At 43.1% G+C, this 25324-nt stretch overlaps 1 protein-coding gene across 2 annotated transcripts in view; it reads left to right on the top strand.

Annotated features, from left to right (window-relative positions):
* KCNH1 (potassium channel, voltage gated eag related subfamily H, member 1) overlaps window positions 1-25324 on the top strand; it is a 252546-nt gene that overhangs the window by 76661 nt on the left and 150561 nt on the right. For both annotated transcript variants that reach the window (XM_015568819.1, XM_015568818.1), the window contains exon 7: window positions 22458-22887. In XM_015568819.1, coding sequence (XP_015424305.1) covers window positions 22458-22887 — 430 coding nt within the window. The remainder of the gene's footprint in view (window positions 1-22457; window positions 22888-25324) is intronic.

The raw sequence follows: 25324 nt of genomic DNA, 5'->3' as shown, positions 1-25324 counted from the left end.
TCTCAAGATACCTAATGAACATTTAAACAGTTCTCATGATGGCAAATGCATAGGTTCTGGAGCCAAAGGAGCAGGGTAGCATCGATAACTACCCCCTTTATCTTTTCTATGTAAAGTGTGGACAGCAGTGTCTGCCTTGTCATATAGATTTGGTATCCCCCCAAAGATGTATATGCACACTTCGAATAATTATAAAGGCAGTGTTTATTAAAATACATTTCATTCTCAAAATTGAACTATCAGCTATTAGTGTGTGTATACATATTTTGGGGACACCCTGTATATACACACATCGCCTAATATATTGTGATGCCTGTCCTCATAGCTTCTTATCATATTGCTTCCATCTCTTTATGGAGAACCTAAAATCAGAACTGGATGGATTCCTATTCTCTGCCTTTTACTGTTTACACCTTTCTTATGACCAGATAATTCCGCTGCAACAGATAGAATCTCTTTCAGCCTTGGATTAATCATAAAATAGTGCACTTGGTTAATTTTTCTCTGGGCTCCCTGCTGACCCACCTGTTTGCACATGCCATTTCTCTATCATCTCTTGTTAATATATTTTGTAACATTTCAGTTTCTTAGTTTACAAGATGTTTACTCCAGGACACTTCTAGGTCGATTGCTTCCCGGTAGTGCATTAGAGGGAAGGGACATCGGCCTTTCAACAGCATGCTTCTGATAAGTCTCATGTCAGAATGAGTTGGGTCTGGAAAGATTACTCGATGCAGCAAGCCCTGTTGTCAGTGTGTTGATTCTTTTGCACACTCATTACAGCAGATGATCTCCAACCTACAGGTCCCACCTGGTTCTCTGTTATGGCTGCTTTGGCACGCCTTGACCTGAATCTGGGCATCGGGTTTACATTTGAGTTGCATACCTTCTCCAGTGCCCAGTTTCCTGTTGTACACATTTAGCAATTATGTAAGACAAAGCCTGGACTAAAGCTTGCCAACCCTGAAGGAAACCATTTCAAGAGTAAATGAGGGGAAAGAGGTGGCAGAGGAGGACAGAGCATGTTTAATCCAAATTCCTGAAATAATTCAGCATTTTGTGATATGTTAGCAATGTTTCCAAATTACAGATGTCTTTTTTATTAATAAATATTCTGCTAGAATCTCTTGGTGTTACTTTGTCAGAGGCTAAAGGTACTGCAGTAAGTGTAATACAATTTTATTCTATTCTTTAATTTGGATTTCACTAATTAATGGACTGGAGGTGTTTGATTATTGCATCTGTCTAGTCATTGACTGGCTGCCAAGCTATGTAGACAGAAGGGTGAACCTCAAGAGTTCAGGGTTGATTTTTGGGTCCTCTGTCTGTTCCATTGATCTATATACCTGTTCTTATGCCAGTGCCAGGCTGTTTTTGATTACAATGGCCTTGTAGTATAGTTTGATATCAGGTATTGTGATGCCTCCAACTTTGTTCTTCTTTCTCAAGATTGCTGAAGCTATTCTGGGTCTTTTTTAGTTCCATATAAATACTAAGAATATTTGTTCTAGAACTGTGAAATATGCTATTGGCATTTTAATAGCATTGCATTGAATCTATAGATTGTTTTGGGTAGTATGGATATTTTAATGATGTTAAGTCTTCCAGTCCATGAATACAGTATATGTGTCCACTTATTTGTGTCTTCCTCAGTTTCTTTCTTCAATGTCCTATAATTTCCTGAGTACAGGTCTTTTCTCTTCTTGCTTAAATTTATTTCTAGGTACTTTATTCTTTTGTTGCAATAGTAAATGGGACTGTTTTCTTAGTTTCTCTTTCTGATAGTTTATTATTGGGGTATACAAAATTCACCAGTTTCTGAATATTAATTTTATATCCTGTGACTTTGCTGAATTCATTTATTAGGTCTAATAGTTTTCTGGTGGAGTCTTTAGGGTTTTCTATGTACAATATCATGTCATCTGCAAATAATGACAGTTTTACTTCCTCCTTTACAATTTGTATGCCTTTTATTTCTTCTTCTTGTCTGATCAGTGTGGCTAGGACTTCTAGTACTGTGTTGAATAAGAGTGGTGAAAGTGGACATCCCTATCGTGCTCCTGATCTTAAGGGAAATGCTTGTAGTTTTTGTTCATTGAGTATGATGTTGGCTGTGAGTTTGTCATAGAAGGCCATTATTATGTTGAGTTATGTTCCCTCTATTCCCATTCTTGCTGAGAGATTTTATCATGAATAAGTACTGGGTTTTATCAAATGCTTTTTCTGCATCTATTGATATGATCATTTGGTTTTTATCCTTCATTTTGTTTATGTGATGTATCAAGTTTATTGATTTGAGGATATTATATCCCTGGACTAAATTGCACTTGGTCATGGCGTTTGATCTTTTTTTAAAAAAATGTATTTTATTGATTTTTTACAGAGAGGAAGGGAGAGGGATAGAGAGTTAGAAACATCGATGAGAGAGAAACATCGATCAGCTGCCTCCTGCACACCTCCTACTGGGGATGTGCCCGCAACCAAGGTACATAATCTTGACTGGAATCGAACCTAGAACCTTTCAGTCCGCAGGCCGACGCTCTATACACTGAGCCAAACCAGTCAGGGCTGGTGTTTGATCTTTTTAAGGTATTGCTGGATCTCATTTGCTAGTATTTTGTTGAGTATTTTAAATCTATGTTCATCAGGGTTATTGGCCTATAATTTTCTTTCTTTGTAGTGTCTTTATTTGGTTTTGGAATTAGGATAATGTTGACTTTGTAAAATGAGCTTGGTTTTATTGATCTTTTGTATTTTTTAGACTCTATTTTGTTTATTTCTGCTCTGATCTTTATTATTTCCTTCCTTCTACTCACTTTGGGCTTTGTTTGCCATATATTTTTTCCAGTTCCTTTAGGTGTAAAGTTAGATAGTTTATGTGAGTTTTTTCTTGTTTTCTAAGGTAGGCATAAGATCAGTTTCCCTCTTAGGACTGCTTTCACTGTGTCCCATAGAATTTGGGTAGTTGTGTTCTCATTTTTACTTGTTTTAAGGTAACTGTTGATTTCTTCCTTGATCTTATTTAAACTCATTCATTGTTTAGTAACATGTTAGTTAGCCTCCATGACTTTATGTGTTTTTTTCCGTTAGTAAAATACACCATATTAATATAATAAAGAAAAAGGTCACATGATCACTTTGGTAGATGCAAAAAGGATTCAATAAAATCCTATACCCATTCATGATAAAAAACTCTCAACAACTATGAATAGAAAGGAATACCCTCAACCTGATAAAGGGCATCTATGAAACACCTACATCTAACATCATAATGGTGAGAAACTGGATGCTTTATCCCTAAGATTGGGAGGGAAAGAAGGAAGGGAGGAAGGGAAGGGGGAGGGAGGGAGGGAGGGAGAGAGGGAGGGAAAAAGGGAGGGAAGAAGGCAGGAGTTAAAGGCATTCAGATTAGAGAAAAGGAAGTAAAGCTGTCTTTATTAATAGATGAGATGATTCTGTGTGTAGAGTGTACCGGGAATTCTACAAATTACCTGAAATGGTTAATATGAAAATGATGAAATATGATGTTTTCATTCAAAAATAGCTGCAAAGACTGACATGAATTAATATGTATAGTATTCTCATAATAATAGAAAACAGGTTTTAAAATGCTATATTTGCTATAAATAAATTGTGTAAAATTATGTATATTAAGCCTACACTGGAATGGAATGTTAACTGTATGGTTGATGGTTACAGTTTAAAATTTTTATTACTCTTGTTATAAAATAAATATAGCACTGTGAGAAAAATTTACAAATGGTATTGAAGACATTTAAATTTGAATAGAAAGGAAAGGATGAATAGATGGATAGGAGTTTTGTTTTTATGGGTTCAATTGACATTGATTAGGATATGGGGTTGAGAGAGATTAAAGTCTTTGTTGGCATGAATTTCTGATTCTATTTATAGAATAAAAGTATAGATACAAAGAGAATAAATCTAGGAGCTACAGGCAAAGAAAGTGATTTATTTTGTTGTTGTTATGTTATTGAACATGCACCTGAAGTAAAGGTATTCAAGTGATGTTGTTTCCCGTTTGGATATGTTGAGTCCTAAGTGCCAGTGTGATTTCCAGGTTGAGATACCCAAAAGTCAGAATAAAGGTAATAAGTCCATAGAAGTTTGGAAAGAAGTTGTACCTAAAGGAGAGATAGGGGAATCATATGCAGTGGGTGCTAGAAAAGGAGGAAAAGTCATTGAACTTGATGATCAGGCAACCCTGTGACACGTGAGAGAGCAGATGAAATCGACGACGGATGCCAGATGTCAAAGGGTAGATGGCTAAGTAGATAGGAGGCAGACAGCCAGCTTAACTGTTCATTTGAGATGTTTGGCAGTGAATGGAAATGAGAGAAAACTCACGTTAGTAGCAAGACTATAGAAATAATTTGTTAAAGAGTTTTTTTTATTTGTGTGTGTGTGTGTGTGTGTGTGTTTTAAGATTTGAGGCTGAAGTTTTCCTGTTGCTTGAAGGATCCCCAAGACTCATTACTGCTGCGGATGGTGTGCAGCCCTCCTTGACTTCAATGCAGACTTGCCTGGCAGATATAGGCCTTTACCAGCGAAGCAAACAAAATTTATTGTGTCTGTAACTGAAATGATTGTTGCCCTGATGATAATTTTCTACTGCAGTGAGAAAAGAATTGTTAAAATCAATTTCTCATTTACTGCCTCTTACAATGACTGTCTACATCAGAAAACAAACCAGGTTGCCAATTTTGACAGCTTCTTTGTTAAAAGCAGGGCTTTATCTTTTCTTTCCTCCCAGTGTAGAAATAAGCCTTTTGTTTTAAAGTTCCTTTAGGACACCTGAAAATTATTAAAGCGATGGAGAGGTTTCCAGATGAGTACTGACAAAAAGATTAAAACTCTTTAGGCTGAAATTACAAAGATGGAGCGGGATAGAATTGGTGTCTAATTGACAAAAGCTATGAGAAAATACAATCTGGTCTGCAAGTCCCAGACACCAAAAATGGTACTATCTACATGATAATATCCACCTCACTGGGTGGTGGCTAGTATTAGGAGCTACTGCATATAAAAATGCCTCAAAATCTATCAAGCGCTATTCAAATGTATGATGTTATTGTTAGAACTTAGTGGGTGGTGTTTTGGGGAAAATCCTAGGAAAACCTGCTTTATATTTGGGTAGGGAGCATGAGCCAACAGAGTGTAAACAGCGTACTGACATAAGATCATGGGCATTTGCATCACGAGTGGATTTTGAAGGAACAGTGGGTCTTTTCTGTACCTTTCCTTGACCCTAAAGGTGAACTAAGCCCACCGGGTCTCTCAGTAGATAGCATTTTTAAAGCTCCTTTAAGTTCTAAAATAACATATACTAGAAAATCAATACAAATACTTAACAACTCTTCAAAAGAAAAAAATACCCTGATTTATACTGTGTACTGATTTCCATGTATAAATGCTTCCTCCAGGGCTGATTTCAGGCTACCAGCAGGAGGCACTGAATGTCATTTGGGAAGAGACACACAGTAGCACATCAATTGTGCAATGTTTCACCATCCCGACACACTAGAAGTAATAACCTTAACAGCATGGAGTAAAACAGAAAGTAATGTTCTTTGAATATTTATTACTTTGATTTTAATATAATTTATTTCATTTTAAGTTTATGTAATTTTATTTGAGTAATGGCTGTGTTCTCTCAGAATTGCTGAAAATTTAACAATTACTCACTTGAGCTGGTGTGAGCTTATCCCAGTACGCCGTGATCTGACTCACTTATGGGTCACAGAAGAACTACTAGTATCAGAAAATATTTAGGCCTATAAGAAGATGAAAAGACTACATATGAACACCTGTAGGACGAAGCTAAGGTATTACTTAGATGGCAATTTAAAGTATTAAATGCTTCTATTAGTAAAGAAGAAAGATTTAAAAATGAGATAGGCACTTAATTTAAGATCGTGAAAAACTGAATAAATCTTTAAACAGCTGCAGGAAGATAATAAAGATGAAAGCAAACATATTTAAAAAAAATACAAAGGCAAGATCATGAATGTCAAAAGTTGGTTCTTTGAAGAGATTCTGACCAAACTTGGCTGAGATTAATCCGGAAAATAAGAGAAGGCACAAACAAAAGCAAAAAAACAGACTTGTCTACAGGTATGGTAGAGATTCAGAGAGGAGTAAGAAGAAATTAAGGGCTTGCAGCAGGATGTTCGAAAGACCGGTGAGGTAGGAATAAAGGTGCGAAGAAGCTGACTGGGCTTTGTGGCTGGAGGTGATAGGACAGTACAACCCTGCAAAGTGACAGGTCCTTAGATATGGCCCTGGATTGGGTTCTGGGGGAGAGAGGATACAGCGAGACAAGGAGGAAGACCAAGGCCACAGTGTATGTCCTATAGCGGATTTCATTTAGGAAGATGCAGAGGCGGTGGCCAGAGTTCAGTGAGGGAGTTACTCTGCTTGTAGTGTGCTGCTTCAACGTTTCCCTGAACAGCCTAACTCTTTGCATGTACAATGACTACTCCATAGTTACCATCATGCTTTGACAGTTTGATAAAATTGCACCATTACAGAGAAAGCATAAGCTACCAGATCTTATCCCATTACCAGTATGTTTTCCTATGCCTGCGAAAGCTTTTCCCATCACCCCTAGATCCGTGACCAGCAGAATATCTGGAAAGAAACTGCTTCTGCCAGGCAGCTAAACTACCCCGTTACTAGCAGAGGTCACAGCAGCCCTACCCTGCTACAAGAATTACCTGTACGGCAGATGCAGATGCCCTCCAAGCATCGAGGACATTCTCTGAGACATACATCAACATAAGTGTCTCCATTTCACTTTTTCCACTGGATCCTACGCTTTACAAACCCCATCCGTACTTTCTTTTGTGTGGCATCCAGTTTTCCCAGACGCACACAGGCCTCTTCCCCTTTTCACATTGCGCATCCGTATAGGGCTCTGCCCCTCGTGGGGTTTCTGTACCCTGGACCCCCGAGGTGCTGTTTGAGTCTCCATAGCTACTCACTGCATGTTTAGGCTGAAGCTGTGTGGGAGAACGCCCCCACCACTCATTAAAAATGGCTCTTTACCCATTTAGTCAATGTATTCTCTTGGTAGCACTTGACACATTCAGATGTTATCGTGTGAAATTTTTATTTTGGGCTTGCTTTTGCTCTCTCCCACTGGAGTGTAAGTTTCATGAAGGCAGGACTTGTCTTATCTGCACAGTGCTGCTCAGTGCCTGGCAAATGGGGGCCGCTCCATAAGTAGACCTCTCAAACGAGCCTTTGTCCGCTGTTTCTATATCCTTATTGAAATGAAGATAGAAGTACCTACTTCGTGGAGGTTTGGTGAAGATAAAATGGGGTGATGCGTGTAAAGCACTTAGCACAGTATTTGGCACCTTAGTTATTAGTCTTCATCAGTGGCAACTAGTACGAGGAACTGGACACATCCTGGGGCCCTAGTTCAGGGCCTGCCCTCAAGAGGAATGGATTGAGAAGTGAGGAAATCAGCGGTCAGCGTCCCACTTGCCCTCCCCCTGCTAAGCAGTAGGTGGCGCTTTAGAGGAAGCCCAACAAGGGGTTCACTGTTATCTGGAGCTAGGATACCCGCCTAAGGGGAACAGCCTTGCCCCCGACTTACACATCTGTTTTTGTTCTTGCTCCCCTGTGTCTGTCTGGCTTTATCATCTTCTCCTCACTGACTTCTGTGTTCAGTGTACTGTGTTTGATTAAAGCAGGCTTCACACGATTGGTTCACCATTCTTCCTTTTAAAAAGCCTCTCTGTTACCCCCCCTCCCCTTGTCCCTGCCCCTGTGCCCAACCAATTGATTCATAGCATCTTTATATAATGTTATCTCATAATATTGTTGCTAAGGCCTGTAATTGGATGAGTAGCTCTGTGCACAGAATATAATTACTTTTGCAGCAGCTTGGAACGTGCCAAAATAATGACCAGATAAACAGTTATAATAGGCGATATGGCTAATTGTGGCAGAGAGCACTGTTCATATCATTATCAAAATCAACAGCAGGAACCTGGACCATCTGCTAGTGCACCCCGTTCATTGACTGGGTTCTCTTCTCACCACTTACTCAGTTAGCATCCGGGAATTCTTGTGGGTGCAGTGCTCTGGGAGATGTTGTAGAAAGTGGAAAAGTAGCAGAAGGCATGGCGGGTCATGCCCTTGATCTTGCTATCGTGGTGGGAGAGAGCATATATTGGATGTAACACCTGGGAACAGTGTAAAAATATATATTCTAATTACTTAACAAAGCAAAAGAGTGATCTATTTGGACGGTGGTCACTTAGGGAAGATTCCTCGGAGAAGGTGAGGCACGAGTTTTGCCTTGAGGAAATTGGATGGATTTGGGCTTTCATGGAACTTGAAATGCAACAGCTAAAAAATCAGCAAGTTGTGTGCTGGGGTCTCCAAGGAGACATGAGGCTAGATGGAGCTATATGTGGGGTTCCTCTTAGAGCCAGGCATAGGGCTAAGTAGGTTCTGGGGATTTGGTGTTGAAATTGAGGCAGTCCCTGCCCTCAAGAAGCCAACAGTTATTTATATATGGGATGGCAAGGGGACAGGTAAGCTGGCCGTGATATTATGCAGGTGTACACACCTGCTGGGTGTTTGGCAGCAGGCCACCTTGGCTGAGAGCTCAGAGAAAAGTCTTAAAATGAAGGATAAATAGGGAGTTGGCCAGGTGAAAAGGGGGAAGAGGAGGACAGTGGGAGGAGACATCAGTTCAGGCAGGGGAACCAGACTATGTGAAAGACAGGCCGTGAGACAGGCCTGCGTGTCTGAGGAGCTCAGGTTGTGCAGTGCACCTGGAGCGTAGGTGTGTGAGAAGGTGGGGAGAGGGAAGGCAGGAGGAACAGGTAGGGGCCAGTCACAGGGCCTGTGTGCCCCACTGAGGAGCAAGGACTGCATCATGAGGCACTGAAGAGCCCGGGCATCAGAGGAGCGCAATCAGAATTGTCCATTAGAATAATCGAGTCGCCATATGCAGAATAGATAGGATGGGGTGAGCTTGGAGGCAGGGACAGTTAGGGCAGCTGGGGCAGCCATCCATGTGAGAGGTGACTGTATTGGTGCAGATGAGTAAGTTGGACTTGTTCCAGAAACAAATAGAGGCAAAATTCATAGAACACCATGCTTGCCCATAGTTGGGGGGTGAGAGAGAAGGAGGAGCCAAATCAAAGATGACATCCAGATTTCTGGAATGGATATCCTTTTGTCCTTTAGATTTTATTCTAAAAGAATCTTTCCAGTGGAAGAATTAGTGGGATAAAGGATATGAACCTTTGAAGATTGTTGACATACTTTGGAGGCAGTACATTCCCAAAGTGACAATCAATACCAAATTTGTTTACTTACAATACCAACAAATGGGTTTTTGAGCAGGAGAGTAATTTGATAAAAATAGTGTAAAGCGATAGAAATGGGCAAATAGGTCAGATTCGGTCAGAGAGCCCTGGCTGGATGGCTGTGTAGGAATCTAGGCTGAGGATAAGGTAGGGTATTAGCCATAGTCATGCTCCTCCCAGTAGCTGATCACTGGTTGTTTTTTCATTCAGGAATCAATTACTGAGTGCCAGCTATGTGCTAGGACTTGCCTGGGTGCCTCAGGGACATATCTCAGTGAAAGAAACTTGTTCTTTGGCTTAGAGAGAATTTATAGATGTAGTAGGAGAACAAGACACACAGCCAAAACTTTGGAAAAAGGTAGAGCGTGATGAATGGAATAATAATGGCACAAAATGCTGTGGGAATTCAATGAGAAGAGACCAATTATAGGGGGTGGGTGGGGCAGAGGAAGAGGTCGATTCAGACCAGGCTTCATTGCAGAGATGCTGTTTTGAGCTGGTTTTTAAGGGGTGGACAGGTGGGTGGGAAGAGTCCAGGCGGAGAATAAGACGCACTCGGGGACACGGTGCCTCCTATTTATTGTGCAAGCCGCCTGCGGGGCTGCAGGCGATGCTCCGGAGAAGGCAGCACGGTGTGTTTCTGCATCTAACCCTGGATGAGTAATCCAGGAGTTTCTGAAACCAGGAGTGTCTCTGTGACTGTCCGCCCCGCAAAGCAGTGCCCTAGTTTTCCTGGGAGAAGGAAGCAAGTGGAAGAGGATTTCCAATTCTGAAACACGGTGTTGCCTCCAGGCTTTCACTAGGGAGGGGCTGGGCACCTTGTCTCCTGAGACATGCGGGTGTGCTCCCAGGCCTTCATGTCAGACCCCATATCTAGGGGCTGTTTTCTGGCCCGGTGCTCTCTAATTCCCGCTCCCCCCACCCACCGCCAAACCCCCAAAGTACACGCTGTGCCTCAGGTCACCAGAATCTGCTCCCAGACCAGTGGGAAATGTAAAATCTGACCTTCATGGTGCAATTCCTCTAAGAAAGCGGTTCTCAACCTGTGGGTCGCGACCCCTTTGAGGGTCGAACGACCCTTTCACAGGGGTCGCCTAAGACCATCGGAAAACACATATATAATTAAATATTGTTTTTGTGATTAATCACTATGCTTTAATTATGTTCCATTTGTAACAATGAAAATACATCCTGCATATCAGATATTTATATTACGATTCATAACAGTAGCAAAATTACAGTTATGGAGTAGCAACGAAAATAATTTTATGGTTGGGGGTCACCACAACATGAGGAACTGTATTAAAGGGTCACGGCATTAGGAAGGTTGAGAACCACTGCTCTAAGACATTTTCAATTATTTCATGAAATGCGGGGAGAATATTCGTGGGAAAGTTAAGTGCTGGTGGATGCATGGCAGTCATGGTTCAGTCCATGGTTGTTGAGAGCTTACAGCACTGTCCCAGGTGTTGAGGATACAGCTGGGTTTAATGTGAGTGTGAGGGGCAGTCAGCAAGCAAATGAGAAGTCTGTCGTATGTTGAATGTAAAGCCTATACATGCTCTGGGGGAAAGTGAAACAGGTGGGGTGTGTTGGGCTGGCAGTTGCGATTGTGAATGGGTGTGGAGGAAGGCCTTGTGTGAGAAGGTTACATTTAAGAAATGACCCCAAGGAGGTGGGTAAGCGAGGGATATTGGGGGTATTGGTGTACAGGTGTTCCAGGCAGAGGAAAAGCAAGTGCAAAGGCCAGAGCTGGAGTCTACCTGCCATGTCTGAGGGAAGAGTGCGAGTGGGGGCAACAGTAGGAAACGAGGCTGGCAACATCCTGAAGAGAGAGAGAGAGAGAGAGAGAGAGAGAGAGAGAGAGAGAGAGAGAGAGAAGTGCAGAATGTTTGGGCCTCTTGGGCAAGTATAAAAGACTTCAGCTTTTACCCTCAGAGGAAGCCAGTGGAAGGTTCCTTTATTACAACTATTGCTTTTCTTGTCCCTGCTCTGGCCTCCTAGCAACCCTGGTCTAGAGGGCCTGGGTTTGGAACCAGCTCTGACAACTCTCTTTGTCTTCTTGGACAAGTTACGTAACCTTTCTGTGCCTCTGCAAAATGGGGGTAATAGTAACTCCTGTCTTACAGGAGTTAGGAGAATTAAATGAGGTCATGCTTGTAACAGGCAGTGCCCGGCACATGTTAAATGCTGTGTAAGAGTTGGTTAAAAACAAAATTGGCTAAAAACAAAATACTCCAGCCTAGGGACTCACACCGATATCCAGTGTTCATAGCAGCATTATTCACGATAGTCAGCAGGTAGAAACATCCCTGGAGTCTGTCAGCAGGTGAATGGGTAAACAAAATGTGGTGTGTACACACAGTGGAACATTATTCACCCATACAAAGATTGAAATGCTGACACGTGCTACAACACGTCCTGGAAACGTTATGCTAAGTGGAAAAAAGCCAGACAGACACAGAAGAACAAATACTGTATGATTCCACTTGTAGGAGGAGGAGCTAAATTCATAGAGCAAGAAGTTAGGGGTTTCAGGGCTGGGAGTGGGGAGTGGGGCACCCATGGTTCATGGCACAGTGAGACCTCCCTGCACCTCTGTTTCCTTATTGGTACGAGGAGGGGTGTGGGCTTCACCATCCCTGGGTCCCCTCCTGATCCAAGGCTCTATGATCCCAGGACTCCTGTGCCAAACCTTATGTCCTCAGCCCTCGATTTAGATCTGGGCCATTAGTGATCCCACCCCTTGGCAGCTTCCGTTGGCCATCTGCTTTCTGGTCCACAAATACGGGATTGGGTCCTAGTATCACCAGGAAGGGATTTAAATGAACGTCTATAAATGCATCATGACTTCCCAAGCCATTTCTAATTAATACCACCAGCACTCACTTGTAGTGCTTTTGATTTTAACTTTCCAAAAGATGTCCCTATGAATTCTTTTCCTTCAGCCTCATTATAGTCTCTGAACCAGGTGAGACGTGCGGGGTGACTCCAGGTTGGCCACTGGCCTTTGGGGTCAATCTCTTCCTCAATCTGGCATCAGTGGCTTTGCCTGGCGTGGGACTGAGAATCCGGACAGTCTTTTATGCCCAATCTTGTTTCACCTCTGAGGTGAAGTGATTGGAATAAAGAACTGTCCCTGGTCCTGGTGAGGGTGGGAAACTCACATCTACAGATTCCCCATGGACCATACACAGGTGCTGCCTGGGATGCCATCCTGCCTGTCTGCAGGCCATGTTTCAAGAGCCAAGAGTTCCCAGCTGGCACAAATACAGCATAGTCCGAATCTAAGCTTTTTTATGGTAATAGTTTTTATGTGATGGGAGGAGCATAAAAACTTTTCCTTTTTTTAAAAAAAAAATACGTTTTTGTTGATTTCAGAGAGAAGAAAGGAGAGGGAGAGATAGAAACATCAGTGATGATAGAGAATTATTGATTGGCTGCCTCCTGCACGCCCCCTATTGGAGACTGAGCCTGCAACCCAGGCATGTGCCCTGACTGGGAATGAAACTCTGACCTCCTGGTTCATGGGTCAACGCTCAGCTACTGGGCCACACCAGCGGGCTGTTTCTTCCTTTATTATCTTGCTACTTGTTATAGATGAACATGGCCTATTCGCTGCTTGAAGAGTGTAGCCCATCAGTAGATGAGTGGATAAAAAAGCCGTGACTCATGATGGAATACATACTATTAGGCCAATAAAAAAAAAAAAAGGAAATCGTAAATCTTTGCAATAGCAATGATGGGTCTGGAGATTATTATGCTAAGTGAAATAAGCCAGTCAGAGAAAGACAAATACCACATCATCTCACTAATATGTGGAATCTAATGAACAAAATAAACTGACAAACAAAATAGAAACGGAGGCATGACAAACAAAATAGAAACTGACAAACAAAATAGAGTGGAGGGTGGGTTGGGGGCCTGGATGAAAGAAGGTGAAGGAATTAAGCAAAAAACATATGCATAACACATAGACGCAGACAAAAGCTAGAGGGAAAGGGGGTGGGGGTAGGTGGAGGTGGGCAGGGGGGAGAAATGGAGATAGAAAGAGACTCTGCTTGGGGTGGTGGGCACATGGTGCCGTGTGCAGAGGCCTTTTTGTTCAGTTGTACACTTGAAACCTGTATGGTGTTGTGAGCCAATGTCACCCCAAGAAATTCAATTAAAAAAAAGAATGTGGGAGTCATCCATCTTTCTACTATTGTCAGGTTGGCTTTGGAGGAGCCGAGTGAATGGGGGACACAGGAGACTGCTTTGTGTCTGGAGCAGCTACGAAAGAGTTCAGTCTCATTGCTTGTTTTTAAAAATCTGATTGCAGTCAACGCACAATTCATCATCCTCCGTGGCTGCTTGTCCATCAGTTAATTTATAAAAACTCTATACGTTTGTATAAAATGTGGAGAATTACACCAGATATCCTAGAGGATAGTTATAAGAATTAAGTGAGTTAATGCAGATAAGACTAAGTTAGGACTGCTTGGCATGTGGCAAGGGCTTCATAAGTCATTGTTGCTATTACTTAGCGGGGTGGCATCGACACTTCTATGTACAACTTTTCCATTAAAGTAAACTTCCAAGTGGCGTGTTTGCTATTTTAGTAATTTCTCATTTCTGTAGTCAGAGAAGTGCTAAGATCTTTTAAAGGCAGTTTAGAAATACAAATACCTAGGGGTGCATTGTATTCTATTCCTTTTCATTCTTCCCGGAATCCTTGGCCTTTCATGTTCTTTATCAGCTGAGGTTGACTTTGCCCTACCCCTAGGGTCCACGTGTCCAGAAGCACAAGGCAGGCTCCTGCCCCCTTTCCTTCAGCTTACACAGCTATTTTGGTGGAAAACCCTTAATGGCTTCTTGACAACTTTTCAGAGAGAGGGCATCCTCCCTCCTCGTTATTAATGGTCACCTGGAGGTGACTTCTTCCTGACATTTCAGAATCTTTCTTTCCTTTTGACCGAGGGCAGATTTCCCCTCCCCTCCCCTCTCTCTTGTCTGGATTTTTGCAGCTGGAGGAGAACAGGTGACTACTTCTGATGTAACAGTTAATACTTTTGTGACATTAACCCTAGGTAAATGCATTTTCTCCACATCGCAGGTGAGGAAACAAACGAGGCTCAGAGAGGTTCCTAGGGCCCAGAGCTGGTTGGAGCATGTGCCACAGGCAGGGCCTGGCTCCAACCGACAATTTCTTTTCTCCATGGCTTCTCCTCTTCCCAAAATTTGTGGTCACAGAATGGCAACTATCCTTACTTCCGCCTGCTTCCAGAAAGTTTAGAAGTATATTTACCAGGAGCCTCTTAAAGGAGCCATGATCTTGCCTTAGAGCAGTGGTCGGCAAACTCATTAGTCAACAGAGCCAAGTATCAGCAGTACAACGATTGAAATTTCTTTTGAGAGCCAGATTTTTTAAACTTAAACTATATAGGTAGGCACATTGTTATTAACTTAAGTAGGGTGCTCCCGAGGCTTAGGAAGAGCCGCACTTAAGGGGCCAAAGAGCCGCATGTGGCTCGAGAGCCGCAGTTTGCTGACCACGACCTTAGGGCTTTCCTGCAGGGACGGATCCTCAGAGGGCCAGGTGGCAGGAGAGGGGAGCTCTGTGCGTGACAGCTGCTTCCTGGAATGGAAGCACCGAAGATGATTAGTGGCCTCCTCACCACTCACTCACTGCTGAGGCTAAAGGAGACATAGCCCCCGAGGGGTTTAAATCTCTCTGTGAAGATGGGACAGAGTTAGACCACAAGCAATATTACAGATGAAGCCCTGACCCTCCTTCTAGCTGGAAAGGGGTCCTTGTTGTCTTAAATTTAGGAATTCCTGAAGTTATGGCCATGCTCTTTCTAGAGTATTCTGACTCCCCTGGTCTGTTTCTCCTGCCCCGTCCCCAATGCCTTGTGCATTCGTCTGGTAGCCCAGACACCTGGGAGTGTCCTGGGGTTAAGCACAACCCCGGCTGCCCCAAGGACCCTGTGGTCCCTCAGAAGTGTTCCCAGTGGCTTTCTGGGCTCTTGTCCTTGCTCTGTCCCTATGGCTTTCATTTGCCCAACACAGGAGAGCTAGTCCTGGGCTCCAAAACTTCTCTCCTCCCCCCATTCTCACAGGTGTAACCCAGGTGTCTGCGTTCTGCTATGACAGCCTCCCCAAATTCTGGGGAAACTTTCACACATCCAAACCAGCTCCTTGAGCCTTCCCTGCTTGCCAACCCGGTGCAGGCCTCAAGGCCACACTGCACATCCCTGGTACTTGCCTGGTCAGGAGGCTACCCTTGTGGGCAATGCTTTATCGTTTCTGGGGATTTCTATCTTCCTAGTTGAAGCCTGGTTTGGGGTGAGGATGAGCCTGAAGTTTGGGGAAGGAGGGAGTGTGTCTTTTAAAGCCCAATTAGATTGCATAGGGAAAGATCTGTGTCTCTTGTTCATTAAGTAGAGAGCGTTACCAAGGGCCGGGAGGCCCCAGCTGTGTTCTCAAAGTTGAGGTGATGCTTTTACAATGTCAGCACTGGTTCCGATCAGGAGCTCTGGCCAGGCAGTGATAAGTGGGCATCGATGCCCTCGTCAGGCCCCAGTACTGAACGCTCCTGCAGACACCCTCATGAAAGCCATTGCAGTTTTCAGCTACACTAGACCCTGTCATGCTCTTGTCTCCGAGAATTTAATGAAATCAGCCTAAAGCAAATGAAAGTCATGGCTAAGTCTACATCAGTGTCAGAGCTGCAGGCGCAAGATGACTCTAGTGCTTCCTTCAATAAGAGGCGCAGTTCCCTCTAGGCTACGTGGACTCCTTTCACTTCCCTGGAAGAAGACAACCTGAGATTGGGGTTCTGAGAAAGACAGAGACATGGCAGGATAAAACCAGGTTCTCTCTTCTGTATCCTTTGGCTTTTATTTGGCCAATGGTACAATTTCATTTTCAGCGCCTCTAGAAAGCAAAAGAGCCTGATGATATATTATCCCAACCGAAGACACGGTTTATTTCATGGTTGGAATTGTAAACAAAAAAGAAAGTGGATGGTTTTAAGCACTATTTCTAAACTTCCTTCAATGATGGTTTCTACGGAGACTGCAGATGTGCCTTTTGGATATATTATTGGATTAAACAAATGGAAGGTTGCAAGCTATCCCTCCTACTCGGCAACCACATCCTTTCCCTGAATATGGTCAACAGACCTGTTAAATGAACTAGAAAAGAATTCCCTTTATGCACAGCCACAGGCCTTGTGCTAGGTCAGGCTTTATAGTGGAGCTCAGTGGCGTTTTGCCGCTGCATTGCGGCCTCTGCAGGCTGTGTGTTTTTCTGTGGTCTGATTGTAGGTAAGGGGAGGGCAGGAGACTGCATTTTCCTTGTTTTCTATCACTGGTAGCTCTTGGTTATGTCTTCCTGTACTAAGTTTTCAGGAAATGATTGCTGAATTGAATTAAACAAGCCTAAAGTAAAATCTTAAAGCAACAGAAGGGCAATGTGGCTCCGTTGGTTGGAGCGTTATCTCATGCACTGAAGGGTTGTGGGTTTGATTCCCAGTCAGAGCACGTACCCAGATTTCGGGTTTGAGCCCCAGTCAGGCACGTATGGGAAGCAACTGATCAATGTTTCCCTCTCACATCGATGTTTCTCTCTCTGTCTCTCTCCCTCTCCTTTGCTCTCTCTTTTCTAAACGCAATCTTAAAAAAGTACTTATCAGCTAAAAAGAAAAAGAAAATTGCATTTAAGCTTCAGTGAGCAACTTTCAATAAGATTTAGTTAGCCAGTTTATTCCACTATGCAGTTGAAATGGATCTGCAGTTCTCAGAGTGGTGGGGCCAGCATGGAGCATTTATTCTTGAAGTTACCTCTGTTTCAAAGGCAACAGGCAAACCAAGCTCTGTTAACAAAGTATTAAATTCTTCTAACAGAATACGGGATTTCCTGTTGTCTTGTCTTCTCCTTGTGAGTCAGTCTCCGAGGGAAGTATGTGAAGGAGGCCTTTAGCTGGAGGAGGATGCAGGAGAAGCGTAATCATGAGCAATGTAAGGTTGAAAGTCATTAAAAAATAAAGTTTACCTGCAGAATTTGCTATGGATGCCATCATCTCATCCACAGACCTGGAAGCCTGACGGAACTATTCAAGGACCTGAAAGACCCAGCAGCTCTTTTGAATAACACATTGTCACCAGTCTGTGACAGTTGTCATTTCCATGCCTATAGCAGAAAAGGAAAGAAAAGAAAAGACAAAAGAGCAGAAATCATTGAATCTGGCTAGCTGAGAAAGCAAGATACAGCCCAGGTTAATGGAATGATTTGTTTAGTCTGGATGAATAGGTAACACTCAGTAATTTTCACACAGTGATTCTGATAATTACCAAATGTCCTTTCAGTTTGAATTGATCCAGTATCACAACTGAGGTTATATAACAAAATAGATGCAGAAGGCCTCCTTCCAATCATAGTTGGCCTTCAGTGAGGAGCTCCCCGGCACAGGTTCTTACCATCCCTTCGTCTGTGTTGACTCAACTTGAAATTCTCGGTTCTTCATAATTTTAATGTTGTCATAAAAAACTCCCTGGAACCATTTGGAATGTGAGAGAGGTTTTCAGATACAAGAAGTCCCTGGGAAAATGTGATTCTCTACCACACGGTGCTACCGTGTTTTTATACCAAAATAAATAAAAACACTTGGAGAATTCTGTTTTATTTATTGCATATACTGAACTTCAGGCAGTTAAGGAAAATACACACACAGAAATGAAGAGCTTGAAATGCTTTTAAACAGCTGGAATTCCAGCTGCTAGTGCAATAAGAGAGAACTTATGCCACACCGTGTAATAGAATATCAGTGTGCACACAGATAAATAACGCAATGAGGGCATGCATGTTTTATTTTGTTCCAAAGGCTCCTTAAAATTATAAAAAAATTCCCTACTAATCCAAACTCTTTAATTCTGTTTAGAAAATGTTCGAGATCCTTTCTAAGAAGGTTCTGGCTTTAGACCCTGTGTGTTTCCTAGGTCTGCCATGACATATTACTAAAGTGGGTGGCTTAGTACAACAGAATTTATTCTGTCATAGATCTGGAGGCTGTGTGTTCTGAAATCAAGGTGTCAGTAAAGCCATGTGGCTTCTGAAGGCTCTAGGAGAGAATCTGTTCCATGCCTTCCTCTTGGCTTCTGGTGTGGCCTGTAACCCTTGGCATTCCTTGGCTTAAGTCACATCATGCCAGTTGCTACATTGGGAATCACATGGGCTCTCTCTCTCTCTGTCCACCTCTTCTTCACCTCTTATAGAAACACCAGTCACACTGAATTACGGACCCTCTATATAGCCTCATCTTAACTAACCATACCTGCAACGACCCTATTTCCAAATTAGGCCACATTCTGAGGTTCTGGAAAAGACATGAATTTGGCGGGATACTGTTCAACCCAATAGGAGGCATCTAAAATGAATAGCAGCTGGCTTTGGTCTTCAGGAAGGTGTAGCTCCTAATGCATGTGGGGAAATGGCTACAGGAAACTACACTGAGTGGCCAGATTATTATGACCACCCTATCAGTACTTCACTGACACTTCCAAAAATGCTGAATATTGAAAACTTCCTAAGAAAATACTCTCAAGATTTTAGTATTATTATTATTATTTGCGTAACTAATTCACTTCATTGTACTGATGGGGCGGTCATAATCATCTGGCCGGTCATAATCATCTGGCCAGTCAGTGTATAATGCAAAGCAATGTGTGTTCAAGTGGTAATGGTTACAGATTACCATGGACATTTGGAGGACTGAGTGATTGGTTGGGATTGCAGGTACTCATGGAGAGCTTTAGGGTGGAGGTAGTGGCAGACCTGAAGTTCAGATAGTATTGTGGCAGCAGGCCCGAAGGATAACTAGTTCCCAGTTGGTAGGAATGGTGAAGTTGGGCATTCTGGGCTGAGGGACCCACTTGAGCAGACTAAGAGATGCAAATGTGCATCTGCTGTGTGGGATGCTCGAGACAACTGGCATGTGTGGCTAGAGAATAGCGTGACCTTTAGGTAGCGGTTGCATGTGTTGTTGTGGCCACTGGGAAGGGATGCAGAAGGGAGAAGGGATGACGTACAGATGGAGCAGAAGGGAGGTAAGAAAGGTGATGGGAGCCCAGTCGTTCATGTCCATGAGTGACTGTCACAGAATGGGGTCTTTGAGGTGGCAGTGACGGGGAGAGGTCAAGGAGAGGTGGGAAGACTGTTCTGTAATGGCGCTTGAGGACTCAGAGGAGCTGGACTTCTATGTCCCCTCTCAGATCTCAAGTTCTGTGATTCTTCGTAGAAATATCTTTTCACTGATCATAGCATGCCTCTCTCACCAGTTATTCTGCTTCTGCCTCCTCCCTCCTTTCTTTCTATGGAGCATCTTCCATGGGCCAGGCAATGAAGAGACAATAGTGAATAAGAAGACAAGGACAGCATCATTACCATCTCTTCCCTGTAGCATTAGCACAGGAGTACATAGTAGGTTTTCAGTAAATGTCGCTTTGAATTGAGTATGAGTGAGGGAAAATGACAAGGCCGCTTTGCCCTGGGTAGTAAGTTCTGCTATAGAGTGGAGCTGCTTTGAAAGATGACTTCAGGAACCTCCTTATGAGGGGGTGGAAAGTAGGTGGATGCTTACATGTGTTTGATTTCTGAGTCATCAAAAAGGCTCCTTTGCCTCCCAAAATATCTTCTTCACCCAGGCTGTTGGTACTTTTAATTCCATTATTGGAAGTTAGTTTTCCTCTGTTAAAATGCAGTTGCCCTGTGGAGAGATGTTATCCATTTATCCTCATCAATCTCTTGCATCTTAATAGAAGGGATTTCGTTAGTTTTTTCTGCATAGCAGGTTTGAGAAAAGCACATGGAGGGAAAAGGGGACCCAGGGAGGAGGAGTGCTGGACATGCCAAAGGTAAATTTTGTCAAGGTTGGCAGTTTGGATGAATTGGCCTTTGGCTTAGAAAAATCCATTATTATCCATTTGCTGGTATATGTTGGACAGGACATGATTTTTTCTGTTGTAAGTTTTACGGCTACAAAACTGTTTGTATTTGTTTTGTTTTTTTAAAAGGGCAATAAATCTCATCCCCACCACCCTCAACAAAAATAATGTGTGTGGCAACCTAATCCTATGTTCTTTCTCGACAAGGCTATGCTGCCTATGGTTTGTGTGCTCACAGTCAGGGATAGATGCTGTAACAAACATCCCCAAAGTTTCAGTAGCTCATTTTAGAGGCTTCTTTTTCATTTACATAACAATATGATTCAAGTTAATTGGCTGGGAGAGAGAGTTCCACATTGCCTTTTAGGGACCCAGGCTTCTTCCCTGTTGTACATTCACCCTCTTCAGTCGTTGGCCTCCAGGTCACACTTAGCATCCTCTAGAAAGCATGCCCGGGGAAGAGAAAGCATGCAGAGAAAACACACTGACTTTTAGCTGCCTTGGCCTGGAGGTGGAGGTGACACATATTTCACCTCACATCCTGTTGGTGAGAGCTAGTCCTGAGACTCACCTAGCTGGATAAAGGCTGGGAAATGCAGTTTAATTGTGTGCCCAGAAAGAGGATGTAGTCCTGGTAAGACTCCAAAATCACTTACACATTTTTGTCAGAAATCATTGACACATTAACCTTCTGTCTGTGACATAACCTGAGCTTGGGGCTTGTCCTTAGGGGAACAAGAGAGAAGAGCAATGGCCTGGGATCTGTCCAGTGTTTAGAATAGTGAGAAGCCACTCCCTTTGCTTGGGGAAGGGCCTCACCCTGCAGGTGCACTTTTGCTATGTCAGGGAGACGGAAGTCTTGATTCAAAGTTCTTATTTTGTTTGCTTATTTGCTTTTTAGAGGAAGTAGGAAAAGTAATGGAAATCTACCTTGAAATCCATTTTGAGGTTTGGAGTGGCGTAGTTTCTGTAATATATTTTGGTTCCCTTGGGAGATAAGAGTAAATTAGTGTTTGGAGATTTCGAGATCCTCTAGTCCAGCGGTCGCCAACTGGTGGTCGGCAGACCAATGGTGGTCCGTGAGGTCTGAAAGGTTGGCTACTGCTGTTAAGTCCACCTCCCTCATTTTCTAAACAAGGGAACTGAGAGGTAATTGAACTGTCCAGATTCACATAGCATGTTAGTGGTTTACGTGGGTCTCAGACCCCATTTTCCAGATTTCTACTCTAGTGTTTTTCCCACTACCACAGTGCTAGTCCCTACAGAACTGTTCAGAGACTAGGCCTGTCCTGGTGGGACCATCAGACACCATCTAGAAAGGGGGACGCTTGACCAGGTGCAGTCAGAGGGTTCCTTTTAGCTGAGATTCCTGGATGGGTTGTGTTTAAGTCCCTGGCTGACAGAAGTGATATTACCTTCCAATAATTTGTAACTTTTCTGAGAAAACAGAATCTCAGTTCTTCTCAGCTGTTTCTTTGATTTTAAAATATATTTTTCTAATTATAAAAGTAATAAAATTTTAGTCATAGAAATTAAGTAACTATATGCAAGTGTAACAAAAATATGTACAAATATAATAAAAAATTGCCTGTAATTCCCTAACTTGACAACGCAGTGATAATCACTGATAATGTAAAACAGATGTTTTACATCTTTTCATGTGTGTTTTCTGATCATTTTTCAACACATAAATATTTGTATACTTATGCACAATATAATTAAAATGAAAGATTATACAATATGAAATACAAGCTAAGCAATTCTTAAAATATTTCATATTATTTTATATTAAAATTGTTTTAAAATAACTCATTACATGGAAAAATGCTCATATATATTTGTGTGCATCTGCATAATATAATTAAATTAAAATTCTATTTTTATTTAGCTTGTTTTTTTGTGTTTTTTTAATTTGCTTTTTAATGGAAGTAGGAAAAAAGCCAATGGAAATGTCCCATAATACACCTTGGGATAAAATTCTAATTTCATTGTGAATAAGTACATGGATATACATGAGCAGTTTACCATATCATGACTTACGTTAAAACGATTCTTTAAGGCTTGCATGATGTTGCATGTTGTGGAAATGCTGAAGGAACAGGCTGGCGGGGAGGAGGGAAGGCGAAGTGGGGGAGTAGTCTTCTTGGTTCTTGGCCCTGACTCTGTGTTCCTCTCCTCCCAGGGCATCAGCAGCCTGTTCAGCTCTCTGAAAGTCGTCCGGCTACTCCGTCTGGGGCGAGTGGCCCGGAAACTGGACCACTACATTGAATACGGAGCCGCTGTGCTGGTCCTACTGGTGTGTGTGTTCGGGCTGGCTGCTCATTGGATGGCCTGCATTTGGTATAGCATCGGGGACTATGAGATCTTCGATGAGGATACCAAGACCATCCGCAACAACAGCTGGCTCTACCAACTGGCCATGGACATTGGCACCCCTTACCAGTTTAACGGGTCTGGCTCAGGGAAATGGGAAGGTGGTCCCAGCAAGAATTCGGTCTACATCTCCTCGTTGTATTTCACCATGACCAGCCTCACCAGCGTGGGCTTTGGAAACATCGCCCCGTCCACAGACATCGAGAAGATCTTTGCAGTGGCCATCATGATGATTGGCTGTGAGTATGACAGTACCTGGGGCTGGGGCAGGGGGAATACTGTTTGGTCATCCCTTCTATTAGCGGGAAAATGGGTCATGGCTACAGTGCCAGTAGGATCATGGCTGTAATAACTTAAAAGAATGATAATTTAAAAAGTACATGTTTACTGCAAAGAAATTTAGAAAATACTAAGAAAGCACAAAATACAAAAGAAAGGCCATCTAGGTACTTCTCAGAGATAGCTATCATTACCTTTTGGTCTCTCCCTTATAGATTCTTTTCTATCCTTATCTGAACACATAGAGATAGGTTTTTATAAAGTTAAAATGACCTATATGCCACAGATATAATTTGGTAAACTGCTTGTTCGTAGAAGAGTGAATTGTGGAAGTCTTTCCATGTCAATGTAACCATAGCTCTAGGTCTGCACTGTTCAGTAAGAGAAAGGCGGTCAAGAGAATGTGAACTATCTCATTCATCTCATTCATTATCTATCATTATCATAGTGATTACACATCAAAACAATATTTTTGAAATAGTGGGTTAAATAAAATATTCTATTACAATTTCAACATTCTTTCTGCTTTTCAAATGTGGCTCCTAGGAAAATTTTGAATCTAATTTCAATTGGACAGTGCTGATCTAGATCAACACTGTTGATGTTTGCTTGATGGTTAAGAAATGTCCCAAATCCAAACAAAACCCAAAAAGCCCCAAACAAAGGAAAATGCGAAAAAAAGGCTCTTGTTCCATTGAGAGGGAAAGGGTTATAGGATTAATTTGATTGGACTGAAAAGCAAAAACAAGCCTAGTTCTTGGGGAAGGTACTTACATCTCAATAACTTACCACCGACCACTGCATAGCTGTTGCTGTTGCCAATTCTGCAAATAGCCTTCTGCTGGACACAATGGGCTACCTCCACTAAAGGGACTCCCAAGGGGGGAGTGGACCGAACAGGCTGGGGAAGGCACTTGGACTTGAGTGGATTGGACTCATGGTGAACCTGCCAGGAGCACCAAGTGCACGTCAGTGACAGATTGTGACATGGGAGACGACAGTCCTCCCATGAGGCATCAGTGTGGGTAGTAGTCTGGTCGCCCGCGATGAAGCTGGAGTCTGGTGCCTGCGGGCAGAGACCCCGTGGCTGGATGCAGTCCTCAGGGTGGAGTTGGCATAGTTCTTGTTTCTACCGACCAGGGAATTCTGAGACCAGGGAAACCTGAGGCTTCAGTTTCTCTTGCTTTGTCCAGCTCACACCAGAGATTCAGCGCCCCCTTCTGCACGTGTATTGCAGCCCCCTCCTATTTTGCAACCACCTCATCACGTCTGAGGCAGTCTTTTCGTAAAACTCCTCGCGCCAAGGCACAGAGCTCACCTCTGAGCGTTGCCTGAAGGTGTCTGAGGGGTAATGGATTCATGGGAAGTATTTGCCCATGGAGCTTTGGGGTTTGCTTTTACTTTAAAATGGGTTTTAATAGAGATGATTGCCTGACCATGGGAGGCCGCGTTACGTGTCTGTGGGTAGCTAATTGCTGTGGCTTAATTAGAACTCGAGGTGCTTCCTCATGTTGTATAAGAGAATTTAAGACCTTTGCTCTTCTAGAACGATCCGCCTTGGAAGCCCCGTTTTCTAGGCAGCGCCTGCAGCAGTTTTGTGAGTTTGTGCCACCAGACACAGCGTGCTCGGGCACAGTTTCTGTCTGTTAGAGGGGAGAGGAGACACTGTAAATCAAAATGCCTCATTATATCCGTTACAGAAAAGCTGTGAAGAGTGGTCAGTCAGAAAATGGGCCCCATTTCACGGACTCTCCAAGGGCTTTCAAATCTGAGGAGACATCCTTGCAAACGTTTACCTGGAAGAAAAGAAGAAAGAAAATAGTTCTGGTGGCATATAATAAGGATAAGCAGCCTGTTTTCCCCAAACCATTCTTCTATGGAGAGCATCATTTCCTGGGTATGGTCTCCAAGGAAAACCTCCAACAGTGATTATCACCTCTTTTCTCTCCCACCTTCTCCGCGCTGGATGATGTTTCCATTTCGTGAAATAAAGTGTAATACACAGCCTGCAGCCAAGTCTGATGTTCAGGTCGGCAAGTCTACTTAACGGGAACACCATTTCCCGGAGAGTCATTGGGTAGTCACTATGCTAAGTGCTCTACACACACGCTCTCCTACTCGAGGAAATTCTGTGCCTGAGAGATTACCATCTCCATCTGATAAGGAATGGAAGCTCAGAGAAGTTAGCTCACTTTCCCAGGAACGTGGGGCTGGTGAGCAGGAGAGACAGGGTTTGGACCCCGGCCTCCCTGAATTAGTAGCAGGGCTCCTCCTATGGACGCACCTGCACAGGTGAGGTCTGAGAACAGAGTCCACCAGCTTCTCCAGCTGACAGACCAGCACTTTGAAAACTCTCTCCGTGAACTTGAGCAAGCTAGCAGTCCTGCACTGGAAACC

Source organism: Myotis davidii, unplaced genomic scaffold, assembly GCF_000327345.1.
Source record: "Myotis davidii unplaced genomic scaffold, ASM32734v1 scaffold1525, whole genome shotgun sequence".
NCBI classification, from domain to species: Eukaryota; Metazoa; Chordata; class Mammalia; order Chiroptera; family Vespertilionidae; genus Myotis; species Myotis davidii.
This window is presented reverse-complemented; position numbering and strand designations above follow the sequence as displayed.